This window comes from Cataglyphis hispanica, chromosome 16 (genome assembly GCF_021464435.1).
Source record: "Cataglyphis hispanica isolate Lineage 1 chromosome 16, ULB_Chis1_1.0, whole genome shotgun sequence".
Taxonomy (NCBI): domain Eukaryota; kingdom Metazoa; phylum Arthropoda; class Insecta; order Hymenoptera; family Formicidae; genus Cataglyphis; species Cataglyphis hispanica.
Genome location: NC_065969.1, coordinates 2885580 through 2912166, shown reverse-complemented (window position 1 = coordinate 2912166; position 26587 = coordinate 2885580). Strand labels below are relative to the sequence as shown.

Sequence of the window (26587 nt, the reverse complement as noted above, 5' to 3'; positions counted from 1 at the left end):
AGTTGTTTTTTCAAAAATTGTAATTATAAAAAAAAGAAAAACATTTTAAATTATATGACGCGTCAAAATTATGCAATTTTTTCTTTTCTTGCAAACATTTGTGCATCTAATTACAAAGTGAAGATACTGCCACGGAATTTTTTTAGACTTTTAATTTATTTAGTATTGTGGGAGGTACTGAAATTGATCGAGAAAAATTCTCTTACTCTATTTTGATCTTGATTAGATAAAAAAATTTATCTTGACTATTGAGAACGAATGAATGTACTAAACAATAATTAAAATAAGTGTATACTGGAAATTTTATTATTTGCTCGCTGATCAAATAGCAAGACTAAAATAAAAAGATGTATTATTTCTCGGTTTTCTTTCTATGCAGTCTTTGAAGAATCGGCGATTCTCGATTCCCGAGCCCGCAATATCCCCGATGTGTTCAAGTTTCTTTCGTCCTTGCAATCCCGTGCCGCATACAGTCCATCGATATTATGATAGCACGGAGAAACCACGACGGCTGTAGTACCTAAAATCAGCTTATACATGTATATATATATATATATATATATATATATATATATATATATATATTTTGTATATACGTTGTATATCTATCTATATATATATGTCGTTTGCTAGAGGGGTAGGAAGAAAACGCCGTGTTCTTTATCGATCTTCGCGAACTACGGCGATCATGCGCATGGTAGGCCGTTAGGGAAGTGTCAGCGCCGTGTACTTCAATTTTGGGCCAGCGGGTATCTATGGGTCCGGGGCGAAAGCAACCCAAGTCGTCGATCCCCTGGACGCAGGTGGATAAAAGAAACGCTTGGAGGGTGGCAGATGAACACGGCGTTTTGCTCAAACATACCGAATCAAAGAGAGAGAGAGAGAGAGAGACTTTTGCACGAAGAAACTCGTGAAGCGCGCGCGCGCGCGCCACGAACGAACGCTCGCTCCCGAAAATCCTGCAAGGGGCGACTTCTTCGTCTTCGTCGTCTTCGTATGCCGCCGCAGCGGTCGGCGGCCATATTTGCGCCAGCATAGTAGGCGTTCACAGGCGGTACCGTCTCGTCCCGCGTTCTCCAACTGCTTTGGAGAACACTTTTGCCCCACTCGCCAACGAACCATTGCTATCCTGGTGGGGCACCGTCGGCGATGTTCCGTTGGTGTCGCGCCTCCACCACCCGTCATCCATCCCTTCCCGCTCCGTCTCCTCCGCCGCTCGATCCCACTCGCGCGCGTTCCGCGCTTCATCGCGCTGCGAGAGGGGAGTTCGCCCCGATGCCCCGCAGTGGGGGAAAAGGTTGCGCCGGACGGGGAGGCACGGATGGTGGGCTTTTAGGGTGGTGGGAACAGTAGCGACGTGATCGAACTACAGCGCCGGCCGATACTTCGTCTTCCACTTCCTGCTCTTCGTCTTCGTTTCCACTCGTCGAGGAGGGCGGCCGCCGCCTTCATGGCCCGCGATGACATGGTGCTGCGCTGCCCGCGTCGTCGTCCCATCTTCCTTGTACTCGTCCTCATGCTTGTTCGCCTCGACACTTCGTTTTCCTCTTCTTTTTCCTTTTTTTTCGCGGCATGAAGTTTCGAGGGACGGCCGTCTTCGAAGTCTAACTCGATTTATGTATTTAATTATCGAACTTATTCGCTGGAATTTCAGGGAGCCGAATGCGCCAAGATACGGCGCGAACGGCGAGTATGAATAATTGATGAAGATAATCTGCCGCCTTGTTTGTATGTGTGTGAAATCCGCGGCTTTTGCTCTTATATTCTTCTCTTAGCGCTTTAACGCTTGATACACCGTATGCGCACCCGGATCGTTAAGGTGAACACATGTTGCTTCATAATATCTTCTCTCGGTATCTTCATCAGGCTCCTTTATCTTCTTTCTTCGGGCTCCAAGTTGTTGAAGAGATGCTGATTAAACCGCATTTATGTACTTAATTATCGAATCGAGTTTGTTGAATTTTTAAATTAAGAACATTTAAGGGGCAGATGAGATAACAAAAATAAAGATGCGGACGTTATATTTGCATTTTTTTTTTAAGAATTTAATATTGAATACATTTCTTTATTTGATTGTTAAAATGAAGAAGTTCTCGAACATTTTCTGTTTCCCAAAATTAACCACAGCATTTCTAGAATGTACAATAAAAGCCATTAGTTAGCAAATAAGACGATGTTAATTATAAGAAATAATAAATGATTTTGATTGTGTGGGAACAATATTATATAAAGCGATCGTATATGAGAAAGAGAGAGCGAAATGATGGATGATTGAAAAAAATATATTTAACAATAAAATATATATATCTAAATATATATTTAAAACAATGCGAATTTTTCAATGTGATTGTAAGTTAATTTATTAGAAAATTTTATTGGGTTTGGTTACGACAGTACGAATAAAGCTACTTATTGAATTTATCGCTTCTTCTTATCTCACGATAATTTAAATTAATTCTGATTAAATTGAATTCCTTATGCACGAATATAAAGCTACATAATTATTAGAATATATATCTACATTGGAAATTAATGAGCGTTACGATTTCTTCAATATCTGCTCGAATGATGGCTCGTTGCACGGTTAATTCCATTAAATTCATTGTTACATATTTATCTGTCAAAAGCGTTGCGTTAATGAAGAACTTCCAATTTTTTGTTAATTTTTGTAAATTTTTATTGTATACTGCTCGAAAATCAATTGAGCTATAATTTTATATCTCTACACGCTCGAACTGACAGATAATATGCGCGTCGTCTAATGTATTTGTTTTTATTTTCTGTGTTGCAGGCAAATGGTGGGCCGTATATTGGTGGAAATGTTCCGCGCGGCAGTCAACAATAAACTAACATTGGTTGTCGAAGAAGTTATGCAGCATGTACAGCTTATCATTGACGATAATGGTAAGTTGACCGCCATTATTCATCCGAGCTTAATTTTTACACTTTAAAATGCACATTTTTAAATTGTATAAAATTGCGGTAGCGTTGTAAATTTTTTTGACATATTTCTCCTTTGCAATAATAATATATTCCTTGAACGTATCAATAATTTTGTGATACTGCAAAGCTGCGAGCGTGAAAAGAATTTTTATCTGTCACTTTTTTTTTTTTTTTTCAATTTTTTATACATGCCATATCACTCAGTGGAGAGCAATGATATCGCACTTAAGATTGATCATCGCACATTTTTTTGCACTTTTGAAAATGCCTCATGTGAAAGGATTGGAAACACGTTCATTTCTGAGCCAAATCCTTCGCACCATTCACGCATGTCGCAAATGTGATTGGTTGCTATGATTTTTTATGGCTTTGTGCTTTTCTAATTTAATTTTAACGAGCTTAACAAGAGAGATAAAATTTTAGCTTACCGTTTGCATTCTGCATCCTAAATATGTGTCTCCCCCATTATATATTTATTTATAATTGATATAATTTTTTTGATTTATTAAAAATATAAAATTTCTCAAATTTCTCTCTTGCATCAAGACCATTAAATATTTTCTAACGAAATCATACTGGTTTTAGTCTCTCTGTTTTTAACCTGTAATCAATATTTGATAAAAAGTGCAAGCATAGCTAGCTACCGCCTGCATGTTTTAAAGCTTGTTCTTACGTAATTCCCCCTTTTTATCAAAATAGCGCCATCCACTTTGCTGGAAATTGGATTTTCTTTGAGCAGGTTTCTTTTAAATAACGTGCCGACTTAGAGAACGTTAATATTAGCAATATCAGCGAGTTCTTGACCGAGATTTAACAGAACATATAAAAAGATAATAATAATAACATATTAAATGTGTCCGCTGTTCCAAAATGTTGCTTTTTATAAAAATAATATGCATTTCATGAGAAATCGATTTATATAAACGTTTCATTAAAAATCTGTCAATAAATTTCTAAAAAATATTTTAAAGAAACGCAAATATATATAGTCAACTGCACATACGTTATCTCAGTGCTTGTCGTACTTAATTCTTCTTATACCGAAATAACATCTTACGTTTCGCTACAAAATTGAGCGCATCTTCTTAAATGGGGGTCGCTTAAGTAACGTGTCGCCACAGGAAACATATAAATATCAGCAAACCAACTGTATTGGGGTTGTTTCTCGAGGGGGCGAGTTCCTTTTCGTGGGGGCCTCGAGCGGGGGATCAAGACGGTGCGGTGCGCGACGAAAAGTAAGCTCCATCATTAGAGGCAACGACGAGAGACGACAAATGTCCTCGCTTCCGGTATGGCACGCGTCGTGGGTGCCGGAAGTCGGCCCGTGAATTCGAGAATACGACATTAAGTCATGCCACGATATTTATACAAGAGGGCACAGCCCCCGATCTCAGACGTAAACCCACTCTCCGTTCTTAATTTAAACATCGCCATCTCTGGCTACGAAGAATCTTGCGTAAAAGCCGGCGCATGCTGGTACCAGGATCCACAGACGCGCATCCCTTGTAAGGGATTTTGACGCATGGCACTTTTTGACAGCTGAGACGCCGTGGCGGGTCCAGCGATTCTGTGTACGCATTATTTCGTTGCACGCAAAAATTTCTGATAATGGATTATTGATGGAAAAAATAATGTTGATTGTGGATTTTAGGGATAATCTATTTTGGTGGAAAAGAAATGAATATATCGATCATTATAGGAAATTTATTATATATGATAGATTTATTAAGAGACAAAATCGGACATAATTTAATAAACTTAAGAGTTTTGAACGAATATAATAAGGAATTTTAATCGGAATAGAATTAACTTATTTTGTATCTATGGATTCACCGAACCACATGAAAAATTAATTCGAGGAATGAAATATTATTGTAGTTTTATAGAAAAGTTCTTTTTAAAATAAGATATAAATTGTGAAAAACTTGTTGATTATAAAATTCCAAGATGGCAAAGTTTGATCGACATCGGCATTAATATAAAATATCTTTCGCTGCTGAATAAAAATTTTAATTAACTTCAATATCTCGGAGAGAAAAAAGAATTTTATAAAATATATTTCTCCGGGATGAATCATAATTAAATCAGAAACAATTTTATTAATTTTTTCAAATTAGAAAAATTAATATTATTAAAAAATATATATTTAATGAGATCTATCAAATCAATATATCGATACCATTGTTATTCTGTCATTTGTAATTTTCAATGAGAAGTTAAAGGTTGAATAAACTAGAACATCGCGACTTTTGAAAGACGAATTCCGGGGTAAGAAGATTATGGGTAAAGGAAAGAAAAATCATTTACACGAGCCTCTGCCGAGTTTTCTGCCGTTATGAAGAAGACTATAACGGTCGCCTTGAAGAGTTTCATCGATGGATATCTCGATATACATCGGTTTACGGCCGAGTCCTTTTCAAAAAACGTCGACGAAAAACATTCCTTTTACCTGGAATTGCTTTTCAAGAAACGCAGAAAATGTAGCGCGCCGACGCATTTTTTTCCCGAAGATTTTGACCGGGTCTCGATTCAGGTCTCTCTTCTTTTCAAGGGTTTTTTTTATATATGAAAATGCGTTAAATATATTCTTAAACGTTCAGCGAGAAAAAGGTTTAGCTTTTCTATTTCTTACGGTTGTCATGAATAATAACGTCGCATAAGTTAAAATTAATTGCCGATAATTGTTTGCATTGAGTTGGAAAAAAGGCATAAATGAAAACGCGTTATCTCGCATGAGGAACGCGTGTAATAAAAGCTAGATGTATATCTTAAGATTTCATACATAAAAATTTTAAAAAGAACTCAAAGTATGAAATAAAAATCAATTTCACGGAAAGGATTGGATACATCAAATTTGTAAGTCGCTCAAAAGTTGTCATAAATTATACTTGACTCCCTGATGATAACATATGAATATTATAAAAATTCGTTGAATTTTTAAGCTTTGAAAGAGTTTTTGTTATAATTATATAGCAAAAAATATAGCAGAAAATAATTTAACACATTTAATCATGAAAATATTCAATAAATTAAAAATAATAAATTATAAAAGTCACATATATTTGCAAAAAATATAATTGTTTCTCCCACAATATTTCTGTAAAAATTAGTTTTGAGTTTAATGTAAAAAAATACAGTTAGGAGAATATCCGACATTCTGTACGAATATGCCGCGTGCATCCCGGAAATCGTGGAACACAAGGAATCAGTCCGGGTGCATCCCGATGCAGGAACACCCCAAAGACGGCGATGTCGTCCTAGTAGCCGGCTATTTTTAGGGGCGCATCTTAGATCCGCGGAACATCTTGCTCGTAACACGTGCCACCGTCGTCGAGTGTTTTCCCTTAGGGGCACACGCGGAAGAAGGGGCCGCGATGCAGCGACACCGGTTCACGACCCGGGGCACGCGACACCATTTTCGGCATTTACGTATTTTTGGATACACGCGTGATATATCGCGTTTGAAGGAAAGTCAAACCTCCCCTTTGCCCCCCCCAATTTTGAACAGAAGCATTGCCCTCATTATTTGAAGTTAGGGGGTCCGAAATTGTTTTAAAGTCTCGGTGAGCTCGAGCTTTTCGCCGCTATATTTTCTCGAGAAAATGCGATTGTGTAATTTTTTACTTACGTGATGGCCATTAAAAATTTTCAATTATATAAATGTAAAATCAATTATGCAATGTAATATTTTTGATTATATAAATATAAATTTATTATGTACAATTCTTTTTATCTTTGTAATGTAAATATGCACAGAAATAATTTATTTTAATACTTAATTTATTAACAATAATATAAAACAATAATATAAAAAGACTTTATGCATCTAAATATTTGTGAAAAATACATAATTAATTTAACGAGTCATAACGTAAATAGTGTACTAATAAATAAGTAAAAATTCTGAAGAAATTTATAAATGTGTGCCCGAAAGGATATCCTCTCAGAGAGTAGAAGAACGCGCGTTAAGATGGTGGTGCCGAACCCTCGAGGTATCACAGCGGGGTATTTTTGGCGGGATTGGGCAGAAATACGCGCGCAGGACGAAAAATAGGCGGGAGGGGAAAATAGGGCTTTGACGCTGATTAATGGACGATGCGTGCGAAGGGCAACGGAGAGAGAAAGAGAGAGGTTTGCGAGCTCCCTTTTCGTGGGCACGAGAGTGATGGAGAGAAAAGATCAGCAAAACGGATAAGGGGATGGGATTCTGTGGTGGAAAGGCGAGCGGGAAACAGAAAAAGGAGCCCGGGAACGTTGAAACGAAGCGATGGGCCCTACGAAAAAAAAGCGCGCGCGTTTTTCGTCTCTCCCTCCCTCGCCTCCCCCTTGAGTACACACGTCACCTCAGCCCCTTCCACGTGACCGAATTTCCTGCTTCGCAGTCCTATCGTAAGGCCCCGGCTCTCCCGCTTTCAGCATCATCCCCTCCAGCGCGGATTTTCCTATTCCGGGAAGCTGCCTTCGCTCGACAAGCCACCCTTAGTAATATCTACGCCATGCGAGAGCAGCGATACGGTCCTCTTCTCTCGTGAAACTTTTTATTTTATATTGTGTATGTGCGGTTTTGCTGAGTTTGCAGAAGTATAATCTCACTCGTAATTTAGTACATTGTTATTATAATAATATGGCGTCTAGGTAATATATTTAGAGAATATTTTTATTTTTATTTTATGTATTACGACGACAACTGTGTATCTCCTCTTCACCAGATATTTTCTCTTCCACGCTCCTTAAAAATTTACTAATACAAAAATTAATACGATTATTAACTCGCTACATCAATTTTACTTGAGATATTAAAATCTTGAGTAATAATTAAATAAAATAAACATATTTACATATCTATAATGTTTCCAAATAAATTCTTTAAAAGAAAATAATATTGATTATTTAAAAAAAAATTATTCAGATAAAAATTGAGCGAATATTATAGCGAATTTATTCGCAATCGATTTTCGATTAAATCCAATCTTAAGCTTCTCCTTTGACAAATCTCCTATATCGTTGAGATTAGAATGAAAAAAATGGCAACGAAATAATTTTGGCGCGCAATTTTCTCGACATTCCGAATATCCTACTAAAGTGCACAATTTACATATGTTCGCAGATGCTTTGGTTCGATCGGATTTGGTGGAGCAAATCCCGAATGTGGCGAACATCTGTCTCGAGGCTCCGGATCTCTTCGGAGATGTTCTTCGCGATCATTTGCTCGGTATTATAATAAAGTACCTGAGCGATCCGGACAACCAGGCAAGTGTTTCTTGTTTTGAAAACATTTCTTAGGACGAAGCATACATACCACGATGATGTAAACATTATTATGAAATGTTTTTGCTTCGCAGGTACGACAAATGGCTCAAAACGCTCTCATGACGATCGTGAAGCGAGGTCTTCTCGATAATAATACAATCGAGCACGAAATCTGTCCCACGATAGAACATTTGTCCTATATATCGGCCGACGAGCATCTTCGTAACGCAAACATCTCCGTAAGTTTCCAGCACTTTATTATTCTCCGTTTTTCATTTTATTTTCTGCCTTATTGTCAATAGATGAGGACGGAAGAAGATTGAGATATGATTTCTGCTTGAAGCGTCATTTTGAAAACACGCTTTGCATGCCAAGAACGATAATATTATGATGCTAAAAAACGAATGAAAAATATATTAACATTTTTTTTTTAAACAAATAATAAATAATATATTATACTTGAAGAAAAATATTCTTCTTTTTCTGAGATTTTTTACATTTTTTACATTATTTCTTATATTTATATAAATCAATATTCTCAAGTAAATATTAATTATATAAAGATAATTTCGTCTCACTCACAATCCGTCTTATATGGAATTTTTGTTTATTTGAAATACGTGGAAAAAAGCAAAAAATCTTTTTCACGCTCGCGATTAGAAATACATACGCGTCGCATTTCTTCGTTTGCTTATTGAGCAAGCGAAATGGCCCTCTCCATATCTACGGATTCCTCCTGAAAGACATGGGTAGTGAGATGTTCTCACGCAATCGCGTCTCACTATCTTGTCTTTCATGCGGCGTTCGTTCGTTCATACGGTCACATGTACAAGGAATCGGAAAATTATGCGGTGAAAAATTATACGATCTGTCGCATCAGCGAATCAACGTTGAGACGAGAGATAGCGATAAGAACAGAGAAAGAAAAGTTCGGAGATGGAATAAACGCGCTTTAGAAGCGAGATTAAAGGAACGAGCGAATATTTGGCGTTGCTTGAAGATTCCCGTAAACAAAAAAAGAGAAAAGAAGAGAGCAGTTCGTGGAAAACGCAAATATCGGCATCCTGACGAAAGACGGGGCATACTTTTACCATCAAAGTTGGTTTGTCATAGAGTTCGACTATCACAGCCAGCTTTGATGATCAAAATTATGTCCGTTCTCAACGCGCTTCGATGGTTAAAAAAAACGGAATTGTGAATGTGATAAAAAAAATAAGGAGCATTGCGAGCGCTTTAAAAAAGATAGTTAAGAAGAAGAGACATTTTTCAGGACATCTCGTGAAAACACATGGGAATATTTACCTTTTGCGGTCCGATACATCAAATTGGTTGTGGAATGTTTCGAGTCATATCACAGCCATTTTGATGAGCTGGCCCGCAGAATCGATCGTCGAAAAGATTTCACTTTCCATTGTCGATAACAATTGTCGAATCGATAACGCAGAAATGAATGAAGAATGAGAAGGAAGAGACGAAAAAAGATTGCTACGGCATTTTTTTCTCACAGAGTGCTCAAAAATTCATGATACAAACTTTGCAACGCGTGTAACACTTTTATCTTGATACCCGAATTATGTTTATCTTGCCGAGTACTCTACACGCGTGTAAAATATTTATATTATAAATTTTTTAACACTTTGTATCTACGTAAGAGATCTCTCTTTAAGAACAGCAGCATCTACGCACAGGAGGAACGCGATCCAATCGTCAAATTGGTTGTGGCGTGTTGCTCCTCTGAATTTCATATCACAGCCATTTTTGACGATTTGGATCGCCGTTTTATGCATCGGCTTCTCTCCATTTATCGTGAATGTGAAAAAGGATATAATGCATGAGGAGATCTGTGCAGAGAAATCTCCGAGGATTGCATCTTGGAACAGTGAAGGAGAGTTTGTTCGCGTTGCTCACAAAGTGGCTGTAATATGCTGTGATGTAATGATGTTCATATCACAGCCAGCTTTGATGAGCGTTGCGGCATTCAAAATTCAACGAGCTTAGAACGTGTGAAAAAATCTTTCTGTTTCGATATGCGATAAAATGCAGCAAATGTATCTAGAATATCACGCTATATATCGTACTTAGGCGCGATTGTTAATTGCTTAAATATAATTTATTTGTCATGTATAATTTGAATAATTTATTTTTCTCTTTACATATGCGAGATCAGAATATGTTATCGTGAAATGAATGTAAATGTCTCGTCGTGCTAATATAAATAAGTACTAATTCATGAATACGCTCTTACAAAATAGATTGCAAGCTGATTACATAAAATCGACTGTTCCTCCCATCAGAGTGGTTGTGATGTGGTGCTATTGATTCATATCACAGCCAGCTTTGATGAGCGGAACGGAACGATGTATCTCTCGTATACTCAAAATTATTTAATAACATTAATAAAAATATTGTCTTCTAATTGTTTATTTTATATTACATGTAATCGTACGTTTATTAATTTAGTTGTAACTCGATAATTAAGAGAAGAATCTGTTTGAAATTATGAGCGTCACACGTAGACATAAATACATAAATGTATTAAATATATATAGTGCGTGCCTTTTTACATTGAATTTCTCATAACGCTCGTAGCAGCTCATTTCCAACATTCTATATTTTATATCGATTCACAGCTCATGTGTCGACTAGCACCGCTGATTGGTAGCGAACTTACAGAAAAGGTCTTTTTAAGACAATACTTGGATTTGTGCGAGAGTAACGATATGATGGTGAGGAGAACCTGTGCCACACATTTCGGGGATATGTGTGTTGCCGTGGGAAAGGAAAAACTGTATAGCAAATTGGTGAGTCTTATTCATAGATAATAACAAATTATATGGACGCACTTATGACACATACGAATAATATTAAATTTACTGATATCATTTTATTTCTTGTCCTTAGATTCCTACCTTCGTCGATTTGTGCGGTGACAGAGTGTGGGGCGTGCGAAAAGCGTGCGTTGAGGTCATGATGCCGGTCGCTTGCTGTTCGACACCGGAACAACGCCGATTATTACTAGCGGACATATTAGCTAAGCATTTGAATGACGATTCCAAATGGGTGCGAATATCGGCTTTTCAGATACTCGGACCGTTCATATCGACCTTCGCCAAGCAATTTGCCGATGTCACTTATAATAAACACGGCGAGTTAGTATACACTAGTAAACAAGATAATCATTTCAGGTAATTTATATCGCGCACTTTGTTATTTCTATTTCGATGCTGCGTATATTAATCTTAAATTATATATAAATGATATATCTTTACAGCATATGTTATTCATACGAAGGAATCTTTCCTACAAAGAGCGCGATGAAAAATCAAATGTCTGATATGGATGATAATAGCAAAAGTCTTATTTATCTGCCTCTGCCTCTAAATGTGAGACATGATAATGTTAAAACAGCGGATTCCTCGGAAGGGAATGATTCTCAGAAGAAAGAAGAAAATCCCAATTGCTATTTACCTTTACGATTTGTTTCAAAATTCCAGGTACATAATTATTAACTTTTACGTGTGTATATGTATGGTCTTTAAAGATATTTAAATATAAAATCTTAATGTATGCGCACATTATTGATATTTTATGATTTGATTTTCAGGCCATGCGAAAAAAGCGTAAACCTTTTCCTTTGCTCAAGACAGATATGGACGATACGGAGAATTATAATCCATTTTTGTATTATTACATCCCTCCGGATATAATATTGGACGATGAACTTACTCACGCTGCAAGACAATCAGCGATGAATCGTAGTAACGCTAATAAGAAGAAAGCATTGGAAAGATTAATTTTCCGACGCAAAGTCGTATATAACGAAACTCACACTTTTCCAAATTTGAGTGATGAGGAGAACTCGAATACGGATGGGCAATCTGACGTCGATAAGCTCGATAATCGAAAGGAGGAAACAGACGACGATGATGACGGAGATTGCCTACCGTTATTGCAAAACACGACGGAATCTTTGGACGACTCTCCAGATTTACGGACGAATTTATGGGCTCAATACTATAATACTCTATGTCATATAGATTCTATGGATAAGAGTGACGAGTCCTGTGATTTCAGCAAGAATTTAGACGCAAAGGATAACGGGCAACAGATTGTACCTCAGGAATTAATCAATTACTATGTATCAATGGCCGATCCGGAGCAATGCGTAGACATGGGTGCCGAGATCCCACATCATTGTGCCTTCAGTTTTCCCGCAGTCACTCTCACGCTGGGCACGGAGAATTGGCATTATTTGAAAAAGGCTTATCAGTCGTTGTCGAGCGCGAAACATTGGAAGGTCAGACATACTCTGGCGTCCAGCATTCACGAGATCGCCATAATTCTAGGCGAAGAACTCACTGCCACCGACCTCGTGCCGATCTATGATGGTTTCATCAAGGATCTGGACGAGGTCAGAATAGGTGTACTCAAACACCTCGCGACCTTTTTGAAAATACTCAAACCCTCCGATCGCTGCCAATATCTGCCGAGGTTAAGCGACTTCCTCGCCACGGACAACGAATGGAACTGGAGATTCAGGGAGGAACTTGCTACGCAGCTGCTCGAAATTGTGACTCTGTTTAATGCAAACGACGTAGCACAAAGTATCGCGCCGCTATCCTTTCAATTACTTATAGATAAGGTTGCCGCTGTTAGGAATGTCGCGCTTGAACTAGTAAGATTTTTTTTTAGATTTCTTTCATATTTCATATAATCGTTACATCTTATAAATGTGATCGATTGTTTCAGATTACACGAATTATGTGTTACTTATCCACCGATGACGCTCTGGTTACGTCTCTTATTCATGAACTCCGTGACACTCTAGTTTTTAATGCTAAAAAATGGATACATCGACAAATTTACGCACTCGTGTGTTCTCACTTAATCCGTAACAACGCAATCACGGGAAGCAAGTTTTCTAAAGAGATGTTACCATGTTTGATAAATTTATCTGTCGACAGAGTACCTAACGTAAGATTAGCCGTAGCGAGAACTCTGGCAACGGATGTTATTGGAATGGGCTGTAAGTATATTTTTTCATATTTTTGTCATAATATATATTGCGCTTAGACCAATATATTATATATAATCTATTTTGTATATTTTTGTATATTATTTTGTATATTTGTATATTTGTATTTTCAGTAGACACTTTAGGTATGGAAGCGATGGAAGAAGTGGAAAGAATGCTTACAAAAATGCGCATTGACGCTGACCGAGATGTGCGAGTGTTCGCCGGAGGTGAAGAACAATTAGACGTACTGGCTTATTGTTCCTCCGACGAGAACAATCAAGTCGAACATGCAAAGCATATATTATTTTAATAGCGATGTATTTTGATCTCGTGGATCACACTGCGGTTTTATATGCAAATTAAAAAAAGAACGAAAACTCTTTATATATATATATATATATATATATATATATATATATATATACATATATCACAAGCTGCACCTCGGTTCTTCCACGCGAGTGACTAGTTTTTGTATAAATGATAAGCCAAAAGCGTGCGCTAGGTACTAACTAGCTGTAAAAGTCATGCTTTGATCGCAAATGTATCAGATCTGCGTTAGCGGATAGTTGCAGTTGCAGATACATTAATGTATTAAAACAAAGCTCAAAGTCGTCAAATGCATAGCGTTTGCGATTTAGACGAAGAATAGGTACAATACAATTATACAATGATGACTGATGCATTCTTTGCGTCCTCTAATTTACGACAGAATTGTGAATATCGATAATCGTATACATAATGATGCATGATTACATAATGATGCATGAATGTATATGTGTATGTGTATATGCGTAAAAGAATGCGTGTCCTACGATTGTGATCAATTTGTAACGCTGATCTCCCGAGCTCCCGAGCCGAATAGTTGAAGGCGTTATATCGATGCAATTTTACTTGATTTATTTCACAAACGTTCGATTGTATGACTTATCGGCACTATATCGCACTTCGCGTTATTTTGTAGCATTTTTATTGTGCACTTTATTTGAAACAAAAGCAGCATAGCATCAAAATATAAATTATACATTAATGTTAGGCGCATTTTACTAGACGATATTTGGAAATGTGCCATGCATGAAATATAAAATATAAAATATCTTTACAGATAATTTGTCAATAAAAAATCGTATTGACAAATCGACACACCGATTCCGTAGTCTCTATCAATAAATGCGCTTTATCATCTCATTTTATTTTGCATTTAAAGATTATTTCGATGGAGATATTTCATTCGATATCCTAAAAAAACTATAAATATCGCTGTTAATAGTTAAAGGCTTATATTAACAAAGTGATAAAATTCTAATTGTAATAAAATTCATATAGTCATATTTAATATGTTCGCATTTTTTTCAAATATTTTTTTAACAAATCACGCTGTGCGCCTACAGAAAGTACTGTTACGTCATCTATCCCATTGTCAATGAACCGCGAATTATACATTACGATACATTTCAATTCACATGTTATGCCTAAATTGATAAGATAAAAATATTATATAGACGCAAATCAATTTTATTACATATTTGTTTTTCAAGGATTACACACAAATGAGTGTGACAAAGGAGGGATTCATAGGAAACTTTATAAATATTGTACGATATCAGATTTTATAACATACAGAGATGTGCAAAGTGCTGATGAAGCGGAGAATCTTGCATTTGATTGAAAAAGAAAGTTGTATAGAGACTCAAATATTTGCATGAGAAACATATGTTCGTTGTGAAGCGTTCATTAATATTTTGTGATATTATTATTTTATTATTATTATTATGTCACAAAATATAACCATTAGTAAAAGGCGGACAACCGCGTTTCATTAATTTTATAAGGATGATGAGCACAATGATTGAAGTGCGACAGAAAAACTTACTCTTTTATGAATGCTCTCGTTATTTGTGAATATCGGCAAAAATGAAGATATTGTTTAAAATATCCTGTATAATATGTATTTCATAAAAAAATAACTAGACAAAAAATATACATTAATTTATTTATTACACAGTTATGCAATCACCGTGTTATATATGCGAGTTGATTAGAAAAGTTCTCAAGATATTAAAAAAATTTTATTCACATGTTACATATACAAAGAAGTTTTATATAGCGATAATGCTTATGCTATTATGAACTTTATGAATTTTATCTTATATAATTTTGTTTAAATTATTTTCCAGGATGAATCTTTAAGTTGATCATTAATTATATCTTTGTACAATTTAAAAAATTGCTATGTAGTAAAATTTGCGGTCCAAAGTCATAAATCTATATAAAAACTATTTGATTCACAAAAGAAAAGATAAAATATCGTCAAAAATTTAATATTCGAGAAATAAATTCGAATTTCTTATCTACAAAGCGCGCAGTTATATTGAGAAGCCGATTATATTTCAGGCAATCAAATGATACAAGGTATTGATATTATTGCTATACGATAATTATAACGTCGCTCATATAATATACAGAATGTTAGTACTGATTATTATTTTATTTAGCGAGAAGAGGAACTGTTTAAAATATTCCCAGGAACTTACCCGGGGGACAAGCCGGCAATTGGCACGCTTTTTCCTCCATCTCGATTTCCGCGTCGTCGCAATCGTGCAAACAATGCCTCCATCTGATCTGTCGGCCCTTACCGCATGTGACACTACAACTACTCCAATCCATCCACCTGCCCCATTTGCGGCGCGATGTATTCTGAATTTGATTCTTTCCTCGCGCTAATCTCGAACCGCTAGAAAGCATTCGGGATGATGTTTTTTTTCCTGCTAAGTTCACCCGTCCGCTGTTCCTCGCGAAGTGTTTATGATTATCGGCGATCTTAGACTTGGAGACTCTCGCAACGTGTTTTTTCTCCGAAGAAATTCTTGATGTTTTTTCGGTGGCCAAAAGATTTGCGTCTTTATCAATGCAGATATTCGTCGCGTATCGGGTTTCGTTACGTTTACTTACGTACATTTGCAATTCATTTACCTGAATATAAAAGATATGAAAGCAGAGAGGATGCGTGCAGTCTAAAATCTTTTGGTACAATCAACGTGGAAGCGATTTTTCGTCAAACAATGTAGCGGGCTTACCTTGATAACTAATTTTTCAGCGAGCTCCTTAATTTCTTCGATCGACTGTACGGCGCGATTACCACGAGACTTGTGGTTTGTCCTTTTATGCTTTATATTTTTGATCGATATTCCTCGTTCATTCTTGAAACGTTTCGGTCCTATCATCGTGCTCCTATCATTTCGTAGATAACGGCTAGACGTAATTTCCTGATTTCTCTTCGCGCGCGATTTTGCATCCTCATCCGATGATATTGTGGCGCGATTGTATTTGCCACTTTCCAATTCTTGACCGTCCTTGATTCTTGATGAATCGAATCCGATCGCATGAGATACCGCATTATAGAACGATGCGTTTCCGGAATCCTTCATTCCCCAACTGGAAACGTTATTTCCGTACTCTAGCTTTTTAACTACAATTTCCAGTGTTAAGTTATCACATTTTTCTTTCCCAGTGGAATTTGGGACGAGTTGAAGATTCGTGGCATTGGCGTCGACAATTTCGTCGTCATATTTTAATACCGTAGTTGGAGTACAAGTACAAGTAGTCTCTATAGAAGTGGTCTCTATAGAAGTGGTCTCTATAGAAGTGGTCTCGATAGTCTGATCCGTCCAGTTGCTGATAAGGGACTCATTCCTGGGAATTTTTTCGATACGAATACGCAATTCCGCTTTTCCGGTGTGCACAAAAGGTAATACAACGGCAGCCTCTTCTCGCTGGTTATCAAAATTTTTATTGTTAATTAATGACATTCGTCTTATCCTTGAATAATTAAAAATAAGATTCTTACTTTATCGTAATCGGTGATATTAGTTCCAGCAAGATCGGGGTTTAAACTGTCATTCCCAGATTCTCTTTTCTCTATCCGGGATTTACTCATTGCTTTGGCAGACAGGGTTTTTCTTTTTTTACTTGACTTTTCTATAATTGCATGGAAAAGTTAATTGAAGAAAATTTATTTTTTGTTGAATATTCAGATTTCGCATATTTATATGTAACTCACATATATATTTATAATATTGTAATACAAGTTAAAAGTAAATCTCTTTTATTTAATTTTTTTGAAATATCTAACTTGGATATATTGTTTCAAATATATATATTTAGGACTCTTTTATGAATTTTAATTATCGTGACTGTCATGAATGACATCGCCATAAACATCCAAAAATTAAATTTTTTTTTTTATATTAAAAGCATATAAAAAAGCATATAAAAAAAAGCAGATAACAGTAGATTTCTCTTAAGGGATAACAAAAGATTCTCTTTTATTAAGAGCATCTAATTTCGAATTATGTCACTTTATATTTAGAATTGGACAATATTTTGTCATATGAACGTAGGATATAAAAACATGCGAAATATTCTAAATCAAAATGAAATCAAAATTATTACGAAATATACTCGAATTGTTCACTTTTTTCTTGACGTTTTTGTGAGAAGACTTCGTATCATGTTTCTTTTTCCTATTTTCAGTCCCAACGTGATGCTCCAAATGTCTAATACTTCTTTTCAAGCGGGTCCCATGCCTATCTTTTTTAGACAAGACTCCTCTTTTGTATCTTAAATGCGGTATGTCTACGGTAGTTGCATGGAGAGCATTAGATCGATTCTTATGATCTGAATTCACATACGAGCCTTCAAACTCGAACATGGAGCTGTCGTAAACATTTGTCGTATTGCTCCAAAAATTTTTTGGGGAAGAATCAAATATGTTCACGGAATGGTTCGACTGATGACGGATGATCGAATCGTTGATCGACTCGTTTCTCTTAACGCGAACGTGATCCGCGAGATCCTGATCACTCTTATTATCAAGATCCTCGCCGATTATCGACGGTCCATTATAATCTATCAGAGTCCGCCCCTTTATATTCTCCATGACATTTTCAAGATCTCTATTAAAATTTATATCTTTAGTTATTTGATGATCTAGTTGATCGTTTAAAAGTCGCGAGGTCTCGTTCAAAGATCCAATAGTTTCGACCATTTCATTTTTATGAAGTAATCTTCTTTTCCAAAATTTTTTGGACAAATCACGTGCTACTCTTTCCTTTTGAAGATTCGAAAAGCATAGGTTCTGTTCTGGAAAAATCCAAGAAATAAATCAAAATACAATTCTCTATTGCGGTTATGTCAGAAAAGCTATTATTATTATATTGATTGATTTATTTACGTATATATTTTAATGCTAGATATTTATCAATTTTAAAAATTTGTCCATAAGTATGTTTAAAAGTAAAAGATAAAGAAATTTGAATTTAGCTCAAACATACTTGGATATAATTTATTTTCTGTCACGGTTAGATCAAAGAGGAACATCAGAATCCAAATAGCCGAATAAGTTGACAGTCTCCGCATAACACGATTCGTTGATGATGCTGATAAGCAGGATGAAATCGGTATCTGTAGCTTATTGTCATTAGCGTTTTCAAATTTATTGATAAGGCGAGTTGAATGTGATACTTACAATGACGTAAAATGCTATAACGTGGAGAGACATTAAACCTCCTCCCTCCCCCATCCTCTCACAATTCGATTTATTTAACTAATAGAATATGAAGTGACATAGTTCATTCGATGCCATAAATGGCATATAAAATTGCATCAATTATATTTAATAATATTCAGAATTTATTTTATCAAATTACATTTTTATTGAATTAATAATTTACACATTTTCTTCAAGGATCCATTCTTGATGATATAAATAAATCAATAATCATAAATAAAATCAAAATTACAGCCGTTTTGTCACAATTTCAAAAATTTCATTGCGCCACGCATATTTTCTTACACAGTTTCAACATTATTCGCTAAGAAAATTTTTCTATCATGCCTGTAATCGATAAAGTATCGTAGTATATCTATCGATGCGAATTGTGTGCAGAAATTAAATAGGATAACTCTTCTTTATTTTTGTCATGCTACAAATGTTGTTATCGAATCGACAATTTGAAATATAATACATGTTCAGAATTGCGAATTATGAAAAAATCGGAAAACAATTTCATATTAAAGTAATTGGTTCGTATCAAAACCAGCATTATTAATATAAATTGATCTGAATAATCGATTCGGAATCGTATATTGACTCTATTGACCTGTAAACATACTCGATCCAATATTTGGATCCAATAAATGCTACATGTACATTACGGAATCGTCCTTATTCTGATATCATCTGGTGCTACAGTATTTCTTTGTTCGAGTAGCGTGATCAGAAATAGTTGTGAAGCCAAGAGAGACGTTTCTTATTATCTTGTGAAATTTTGTGCTTTATTTTATCACGACATGTTTTTATTACGATGGCTTCAATAATTTTACCTAGTTTACCTGAACAAACGATTATTACTATTTTGGAGCACCTCAGCGTTGAGGACATGGTGAATTTTATGTCCATGTACAAGCAGTTTGAAAATACTTCGTGGATTAATGCAGTGGGAGAGAAAATTCTATGAAAGGTATTACTTTTTGCTTGTTTTTAAATTTTTTTTACATGACATTTTATTAAATATTTAACAAAATATAAAATTATTAATATATTACATTTTTATTTTATTAATTTAAAGTAATTTCAAAAGAAAGACGTTTATTAAATATTAATGTTACATTTTTTTCCAGTGGAAATTTGAAGGAAATATAAAAAAAAGAGAATTAAAAAGATCGAGCTAGAATATCCTGAAAACTTTAAAAATTTTATATTTGATATCTCGATAGCCGGTGTATACATATATAAAATAAATAATATCATAATATCATAATCTAATATCATAATATTTTGTGTTATTTGCTAAGTAAATGTTTCTTTTTATATTTATAATATTCCTAGCAATTGTTGCGCTGTATACAAAGTTCTTGGCTGTATATATGTATTCTATTATCTTTAATGGTTGTTTTTTACACCGTGCACTAAATTTTATTTAAAAAAAAACTGTATAATAATTTTGATATAAAAAAAAAATATATTTTCTGTATGATTTTCTTTTGATTAACTATTCCTGAAAATAATTCTCTTAAAACTGATGTCATTCTTGAATTATTAAAACTTGCCTTCAAGATTATGCATAATCCCTTTCTAACATTTTATAATTTTTTAAATTTTGAAAATAATTTGTGGCAAAGAAAAAATCTCTTTCGTTAACTACATAATGTTTCAAAATAATACATAATTTTTCAAGCTGTTGATCAATTAAAATCCTCAAACATTGCCTCAAACGTTGCCCATTGTCATATAATGAAAAGACAAATTTTTCTGTCCTTTCATTGTATAACAATGGCCAACCGAAAATTTTAAAAAATTTGAAATACATTAAAGTAAAATCTTAAACGTCATAAATCTTTAGAAAAATGAAAAGAGACCATCTGGAATCTTTTTCAAAGAATTATTCATTCTTGCCTTGCTTTTTTACTTTCATATTTTAATTGTAGTTTTTGACTAATAAAAACCAAGAAATCTATGTTCTCTTTATTCTGATTGGTCAAACGTTTCAAAGCATTTTCTAGCATTAAGCAAAGTGCTGAGTTATTGTTAACTTGTGCGTTCATTCGTGTTGTTGCATGATTCATGCACAAAAAACAAAATAAATCTTCTTTATTTTTGTCGATTGTGCAAATTACAAATGCTGTTATCAAACCGATAGTTTCAACTATACATGTTTATTGCAATTTATCAAAAAATTTGAAAATGATTTCTTACTAAAATAATCGGTTTGTGTGAAATTAGAATTTTCAAAAATCGACTTGTAAGATCGATTCGAAATCGAATATTCCTGTATCGATAAATAAACCTACTCGGCTTCTCGGCTATTTGGATCCAGTAAACGCTACAGGCTACACAGTATATCCTTGTGCGCTCACGTGGCCTGATGAGACACAGTTAAATCTAAGAGATACGTTTGTTACAATTATCTTGTGAAAGTTTGTGCTTTGTTTTATCACGACGTTTCATCATTATAATCATGAAGATTACAATAATGTCTCTGCCTAATAATATGATTGTTGTCATTCTGATGAATCTCAGCATCAAGGACATCGTGAGCTTTAGTTCCACGTGCAAAAAATTTAGACAAATATCGTGGGAAAATAAATTTTGGGCGAAAATATTCTATGACAAGTATATTACTGTTTTTGTTTGTTTTTCGCAAATTCTTTTACGGAACATTTTATCAAGGATATATAATCTGATATATAATATTATAGAGATTTTACATTTCTATTTTATTAATTTAATTCAAAAATTAATAATATAAGTTTCTCTTAAGAAAATATTAAAAATTATATGATCGTCCAAATTCAAATGAAAGTGCAAAGTATAACTTTATATTTCTAATGTTAGTCAAATTCTTGAAAAAGCATTCCATTTAAATATCTGATGTGCAAAGTAAAAATTTTTTAAACATTAACAATGAAATTTTACATTGTCTCCTTATGAAAATTATGCATCTCCTCAAAATTTATTCTTTATGCAATGCGATTGTTTGATATAATTTTCAAAAAATATATAATATAATTTTTATATATACTATATTTAATATATTTAATATGTAATAACTTTTTTTTTGGATTATAGTTGGCCTTCTACCAAAAAAATTTACAGTACGACGATCACAAACGACGATTTTTGCACAATAGATTTTACAAACCAAGTAAAAGAAGCTGTAAAATTTAGGAAAAATATATCGAGTTTGTTATCTCAGATGTCCGAGGCTAATTTGGACGATACTAACAAGAGAGAAATAGTTGTAAACTTTCTTTGTGCAACATCGCGTTCTGTAAAATATTATATTGCTGTAGATGAGCTTAGACAAATAATTTCACAAAGTCCACGGTACAACTCAATATACTAAATACATTTACATACGATACAATATTACAAATTAACGTGTCTAAATAATTGATTTATTAAACAATTGATATGTTAATTTGCCAGGGTATTTGGTTGCGATTTGACGCAAAGATATTATAGTTCCCATATCTATCGACAACTAAAATATTTCCATATCATGTACAAATTGCTAGAATTTACATGGGAAACCAAAGAGCAACAATTTTTGGAGCAGATGATTTCTTATTTAATACAATGGTTCAATGTCAACATTGATATCTTCAATGATATCTCTTACTCGCACATAAAAACGACATTGGATCATCTCGCAGAAAAAGTATTGCAAGTTCTTAAAGAAGAAGATCCCTCACATCCTATATTCACGAGATCTAAAGTTTTCCATGATTATTGGCAAAACAATAATGTCTTCTACACCGAATGGAATCATAACGAAATATTGAAGATTTTGACTGTAATAGAAAAAATTGTATTCTTGCCATCATATTTCCATAAATTAAATCAATTATGGGTAAAAACACATAAAAATGAGTCCGGAATGGTTGTAAGTTGTTACAATAAATTATTATGTTCCATTTTTCTATAACTGGCAACTGACAACTATACTTATTGTTTTCATTGTTATTTATGGTATAGATTTCAGAAGGCATCCAAAGTATATGTTTCCTAACGATATATCACAGTGTTTTGCGAAGACTCGGTATATACTCCGTTTTAATTTTAAAAAATGTGCTTCAAATTTTTTTGAAAACGGAAAAGTAAGCAGCATAACTTTAACTTTGAAGAGAGAGAGAGAGAGAGAGAGAGAGAGAACTATTTCGATTTTTCTGGTTTTTATTTTTATACGCATATTTTTCATTTTTAACATATCGTAATTTACAATAAGTTACATAATTTATATATCTGTTTTCTACATATCTGATTTTTCTATTATTATTTATATTTTCTATTATTTTCTATTATTTGTGTAATTTGCGAAAATATGATATTTAGAGAATATAATAACTTGAAGCATAATACGCGTTGCTTCTTTTTCAGTAATTATCATCGATTGGCGCGTAAGTGTGTGTATGTGTGTGAGTGTGCGTGTGTTTATGTTTATGTTTGTGTTGCCTGTATGTATATATAATTTTTTTAATGTTCTCAATTTTAGAAAACTTCCACCAGAGTATATTTGTGTGCAACTGCAAAAGAGCCAACTCTCTTTGATGAACTTTATTAGAAGGGATAATCGTGAAAAAAATCATTTAATGGTTGGTTAACAATTATTTATATATAATCTCTATTAATTTTAGCAGTAATTAGTATAATCATAGCAATATCAGTTGTAGAGATCTTGATAAAAAAAAAATATGTTAAACTAATATAAATTATTCTTTATAAATAATAAGAAAAATATTAAACAGTTTTTCACACATTTTCTTGTCTATCAGAACATACTCAGAACATTATAAGTATATTTTTTAAAATAATATTATGGATTTTTTATTGATTTTTTTTTTAAGATAAAATATTTATTTTTTCAGATAAACATGACATTAATTGAATATTTGAAAGAACGAGAACAAAACTTAAACATACAGGATAAAGGGCAACTGTTATTACTGTGGCATATTCTGGAAGGAAATCCGGCAGATATCATAGACTTATTGAGGGTAATTTATATTCTATTATATCTATTGCATACTAATACATATCAAAAATAAATGTTAATTATATTAATTATTTGCAATTTAAATTGATACAAATATCAATTTAAAAGTCACTTCAAAAGAAAAGCGTGTTAGCTAAATTCTAATGCTACATATCTTTCTTCCAGTGGGAATGTAACTTGAATATAAAAAAAAGCGAACCAGAAAGATCAGCAGAATTAAAATTTGTAATTGGAACAATCGTAACTCATAAATGTAATCACTATAAAACTCATTTTGGAGTTATAGCTGGTTGGCATCATTACTTCAATTTCAATTCAATAAAATTTGGTATTTCATTTCAAACCTTACCGGATAATTACTCAAAAATATCATGCAAAAATGTTGACAATTGTATACATTCTGACTGTTTGCTACATAAACCATATTACATAATCCTCTGTGAAAATAACGAATATTGTTACGTACAAGAAGGTATATTATCACTTGAAAAGGCTATAATCTCGCATATAAAGTATCTCTAGTAAATCTCTCATTTGTAACACACTGTGTGAAATATTAAATTATTTTTTCTTTATTCCAGACAATATATCGATATGTTCTTCAACAAAATGGATAAATCATGATGAGATAGGACGATATTTTTCTAGATACGAACATACTTATTATGTACCAAATGAAATGCTAGCAAGGAATTATCCATGTGACATCGCTAAAATTAACAAAAGGACATAAAATTAATAATTTATGCTATATTCGATGGTTTAGGATATATATACACGAATACTTTAAACATTTTACACATAAAATTATATTTAAATTATAAATTTTATAATTTATATTTTACATTATAATACCATAAAACTTTTATATTTTTCTTATTTTAATTTAACTTTTCTTATTTTCTTCTATTTGGACGTATATTTAAAAAAAAATTAATTTAATTGTAATGTTTATTATATAAAATAAGTACTCTCATCTTTTTTAATAATATCGATTCATAAATAAATTAACTTCAGCTATGCTGTATATGTGTATATAAAATTATTAAATATATATACAAAAAATGCATAATATAAATATCCTGACACCGTGACATCATGAAATATTGTGTTATGTATGTGTGTGTATATCATTTATATGTGTCTATATTTATTATATATAATTGTACTTTTTTTGCATCAATAAAAATATTTTTTTTCTTACGATAATCTCAAATAAATTTTTTACTTGAAGTATGACAGACTCCAGAAACTCTAGAAATTCCCTATCCGGTAACCAATCGTGACATCATGTAAGGGGATACACAGCTCGTATGATATCTACATTCTACAATACTTATTTATTCTATGGTTGAATTTAGCTAAATCGTTTATTGTCCAGATAAGCGACCGGATTTCACGTTATTGCAAACGTTCACAATTAGATTCGAGATGATTAACACTTTCCGTCTGATATCTCGACAAAACCTTCATCAATTTCGTCAATTTCACAAATGGTGAGATTGAGATGTTTTCAATACATATTTATATATATATAATCGTGCAAAAATATATGATTACATAACCTTATTCGTTGGTTATTTCAAGTCTAAAAAGTATGATATACAAAATTTGATTCAATAAAATTATATGTAAATTCTAGTAGTAAACATATTAGATAACTTTCTTGAGTTAGAAGCACTCCTTAAAAAATATTCATTATTTCAATGATATATTTGTCATATGAGTTTAGTATTATTCGACAAGCGGAATCAACGAGTTCTGCGGCAACATCGGCAGCACCGTCCCCACAACCACCACCACCACCTCCATCAGAAGCTGACAAACTGGTGAATCCGAAAATTGACAAAATAGCCAATGACATAAGCGCTCTTAATCTAATAGAAGTAGCGCAGCTCAGTGATCTGTTAAAGAGACGATTAAATTTGCCAGATGCACCTGTCATGCCTATGGGAGGATTTGCTGTTGCACCTCAGACTGAGGTAATTTTTATATTATTGCAATGTTATAAATATATATGTATTATACAAGTTCTATTTTATGGAACATAACTTTTTTGCAAAAATATTAAGTTCTCATTATATTTAATTAAATTTGGATTTGCTGCTGTGTCTTAGGCTGAGGTAATATAATTATGTTTAATTAAATTAGAAGATAATGAATATTAGAATAAAGTTTTTGATTAATCTTTATAATGAAATTTTTATGGAGTTTTTGTGATGAGAATTATTTTTTATTTTTTTCTTGCTTAGGAGGAGGAAGAGCAAACACAAAAACGAGTACAAACATCGTTTACTGTCAAATTGACAGGATTTGATGACAAACAGAAAGTTGCCTTAATAAAGGAAATAAAGAGCCTACTACCCAACACAAATCTTGTTCAGGTATTAAGTTATCGGCTTTTTAAATATCAAATGTATGTAATGTTATTGAAAATTAATTGTGTTTTATGTTGCAAATAGGCGAAAAAGTTCGTCGAGAGCGCACCTACGATAGTGAAGGCTGATCTAGCAAAAGATGAAGCAGAGAAATTAAGAGATTCTCTGACAAAGGTCGGTGCTAAAGTCGAAATTATATAAATCATGTATGATTACATATATTGTTATGTATATCTGTAATATTATACAGTAAAAATTTCATTATATAGCAATGCTTTCTACTACTCCTATATTGCAGAAAACTGTGTAACATTCCAGTTTTGTTCTTACATATTTATAAAATCCTAATATTCATCAAATTGAATTATTATTATATATACAAGTATCTCTATATTGTGTAATATATTTTTTGCAAAAATCAAATTATTTCACAATCATACAAC

At 33.4% G+C, this 26587-nt stretch overlaps 4 protein-coding genes across 17 annotated transcripts in view; 3 read left to right on the top strand and 1 right to left on the bottom strand.

Moving 5' to 3' along the window:
- The window catches only part of LOC126855505 (serine/threonine-protein phosphatase 4 regulatory subunit 1-like), a 124161-nt gene extending 109274 nt beyond the window's left edge, over nucleotides 1–14887 (top strand). For 11 of the 12 annotated variants that reach the window (XM_050603222.1, XM_050603224.1, XM_050603220.1 and 8 more), the window contains 9 exons: nucleotides 2792–2904; nucleotides 8051–8193; nucleotides 8286–8432; nucleotides 10824–10994; nucleotides 11095–11378; nucleotides 11465–11687; nucleotides 11798–12868; nucleotides 12943–13219; nucleotides 13342–14887. In XM_050603222.1, coding sequence (XP_050459179.1) covers nucleotides 2792–2904; nucleotides 8051–8193; nucleotides 8286–8432; nucleotides 10824–10994; nucleotides 11095–11378; nucleotides 11465–11687; nucleotides 11798–12868; nucleotides 12943–13219; nucleotides 13342–13520 — 2608 coding nt within the window. In that variant the 3' untranslated portion in view covers nucleotides 13521–14887. The remainder of the gene's footprint in view (nucleotides 1–2791; nucleotides 2905–8050; nucleotides 8194–8285; nucleotides 8433–10823; nucleotides 10995–11094; nucleotides 11379–11464; nucleotides 11688–11797; nucleotides 12869–12942; nucleotides 13220–13341) is intronic. The other variant, XM_050603221.1, reaches the window with a different exon arrangement.
- Nucleotides 14888–15527: 640 nt separating this feature from the next.
- On the bottom strand, nucleotides 15528–19255 carry LOC126855511 (uncharacterized). The gene is made up of 6 exons (XM_050603239.1): nucleotides 18738–19255; nucleotides 18544–18648; nucleotides 17672–18352; nucleotides 17058–17188; nucleotides 16288–16983; nucleotides 15528–16183 (listed from the first exon to the last, which is right to left on the bottom strand). The coding sequence occupies exons 2-6, from the start codon at nucleotides 18626–18628 to the stop codon at nucleotides 15722–15724; spliced, it is 2055 nt and encodes a 684-aa protein (XP_050459196.1). The 5' UTR covers nucleotides 18629–18648; nucleotides 18738–19255; the 3' UTR covers nucleotides 15528–15721.
- Nucleotides 19256–19452: 197 nt separating this feature from the next.
- On the top strand, nucleotides 19453–24774 carry LOC126855516 (uncharacterized). 3 transcript variants are annotated; one of them, XM_050603251.1, is made up of 8 exons: nucleotides 19453–19731; nucleotides 21840–22097; nucleotides 22200–22656; nucleotides 22749–22870; nucleotides 23266–23365; nucleotides 23639–23767; nucleotides 23932–24238; nucleotides 24348–24774. In XM_050603251.1, exons 1-8 carry the CDS (start codon nucleotides 19703–19705, stop codon nucleotides 24497–24499), a joined length of 1554 nt encoding a protein of 517 aa, XP_050459208.1. In that variant the 5' UTR covers nucleotides 19453–19702; the 3' UTR covers nucleotides 24500–24774. The 3 variants fall into 3 exon arrangements, with proteins under 3 accessions (XP_050459208.1, XP_050459209.1, XP_050459207.1); XM_050603252.1 differs by lacking the exon at nucleotides 19453–19731 and adding an exon at nucleotides 21047–21303; XM_050603250.1 differs by lacking the exon at nucleotides 19453–19731 and adding an exon at nucleotides 21047–21383 and having other exon boundaries at nucleotides 24348–24773.
- Nucleotides 24775–25097: 323 nt separating this feature from the next.
- On the top strand, nucleotides 25098–26416 carry LOC126855529 (50S ribosomal protein L7/L12). The gene is made up of 4 exons (XM_050603278.1): nucleotides 25098–25262; nucleotides 25499–25748; nucleotides 26019–26150; nucleotides 26229–26416. The coding sequence occupies exons 1-4, from the start codon at nucleotides 25198–25200 to the stop codon at nucleotides 26343–26345; spliced, it is 564 nt and encodes a 187-aa protein (XP_050459235.1). The 5' UTR covers nucleotides 25098–25197; the 3' UTR covers nucleotides 26346–26416.
- Nucleotides 26417–26587: the final 171 nt, after the last annotated feature.

Coding starts and splice junctions, on each gene's coding strand:
- LOC126855511 (XM_050603239.1), bottom strand. CDS start 18,628: ATGCGGAGACTGTCAACTTATTCGGCTATTTGGATTCTGATGTTCCTC. Junction 17,189..17,671: donor GAAAAAAGTGAACAATTCGA/GTATATTTCGTA, acceptor ATGCAATTATAG/AAAAGTCAAGTAAAAAAAGA. Junction 16,184..16,287: donor CTGAAAAATTAGTTATCAAG/GTAAGCCCGCTA, acceptor TTTTATATTCAG/GTAAATGAATTGCAAATGTA.
- LOC126855516 (XM_050603250.1), top strand. CDS start 21,229: ATGAAGATTACAATAATGTCTCTGCCTAATAATATGATTGTTGTCATT. Junction 22,098..22,199: donor ATAATTTCACAAAGTCCACG/GTACAACTCAAT, acceptor TTAATTTGCCAG/GGTATTTGGTTGCGATTTGA. Junction 23,768..23,931: donor ATATCATAGACTTATTGAGG/GTAATTTATATT, acceptor TCTTTCTTCCAG/TGGGAATGTAACTTGAATAT.
- LOC126855529 (XM_050603278.1), top strand. CDS start 25,198: ATGATTAACACTTTCCGTCTGATATCTCGACAAAACCTTCATCAATTT. Junction 25,263..25,498: donor TTTCGTCAATTTCACAAATG/GTGAGATTGAGA, acceptor ATATGAGTTTAG/TATTATTCGACAAGCGGAAT. Junction 25,749..26,018: donor CTGTTGCACCTCAGACTGAG/GTAATTTTTATA, acceptor TTTCTTGCTTAG/GAGGAGGAAGAGCAAACACA.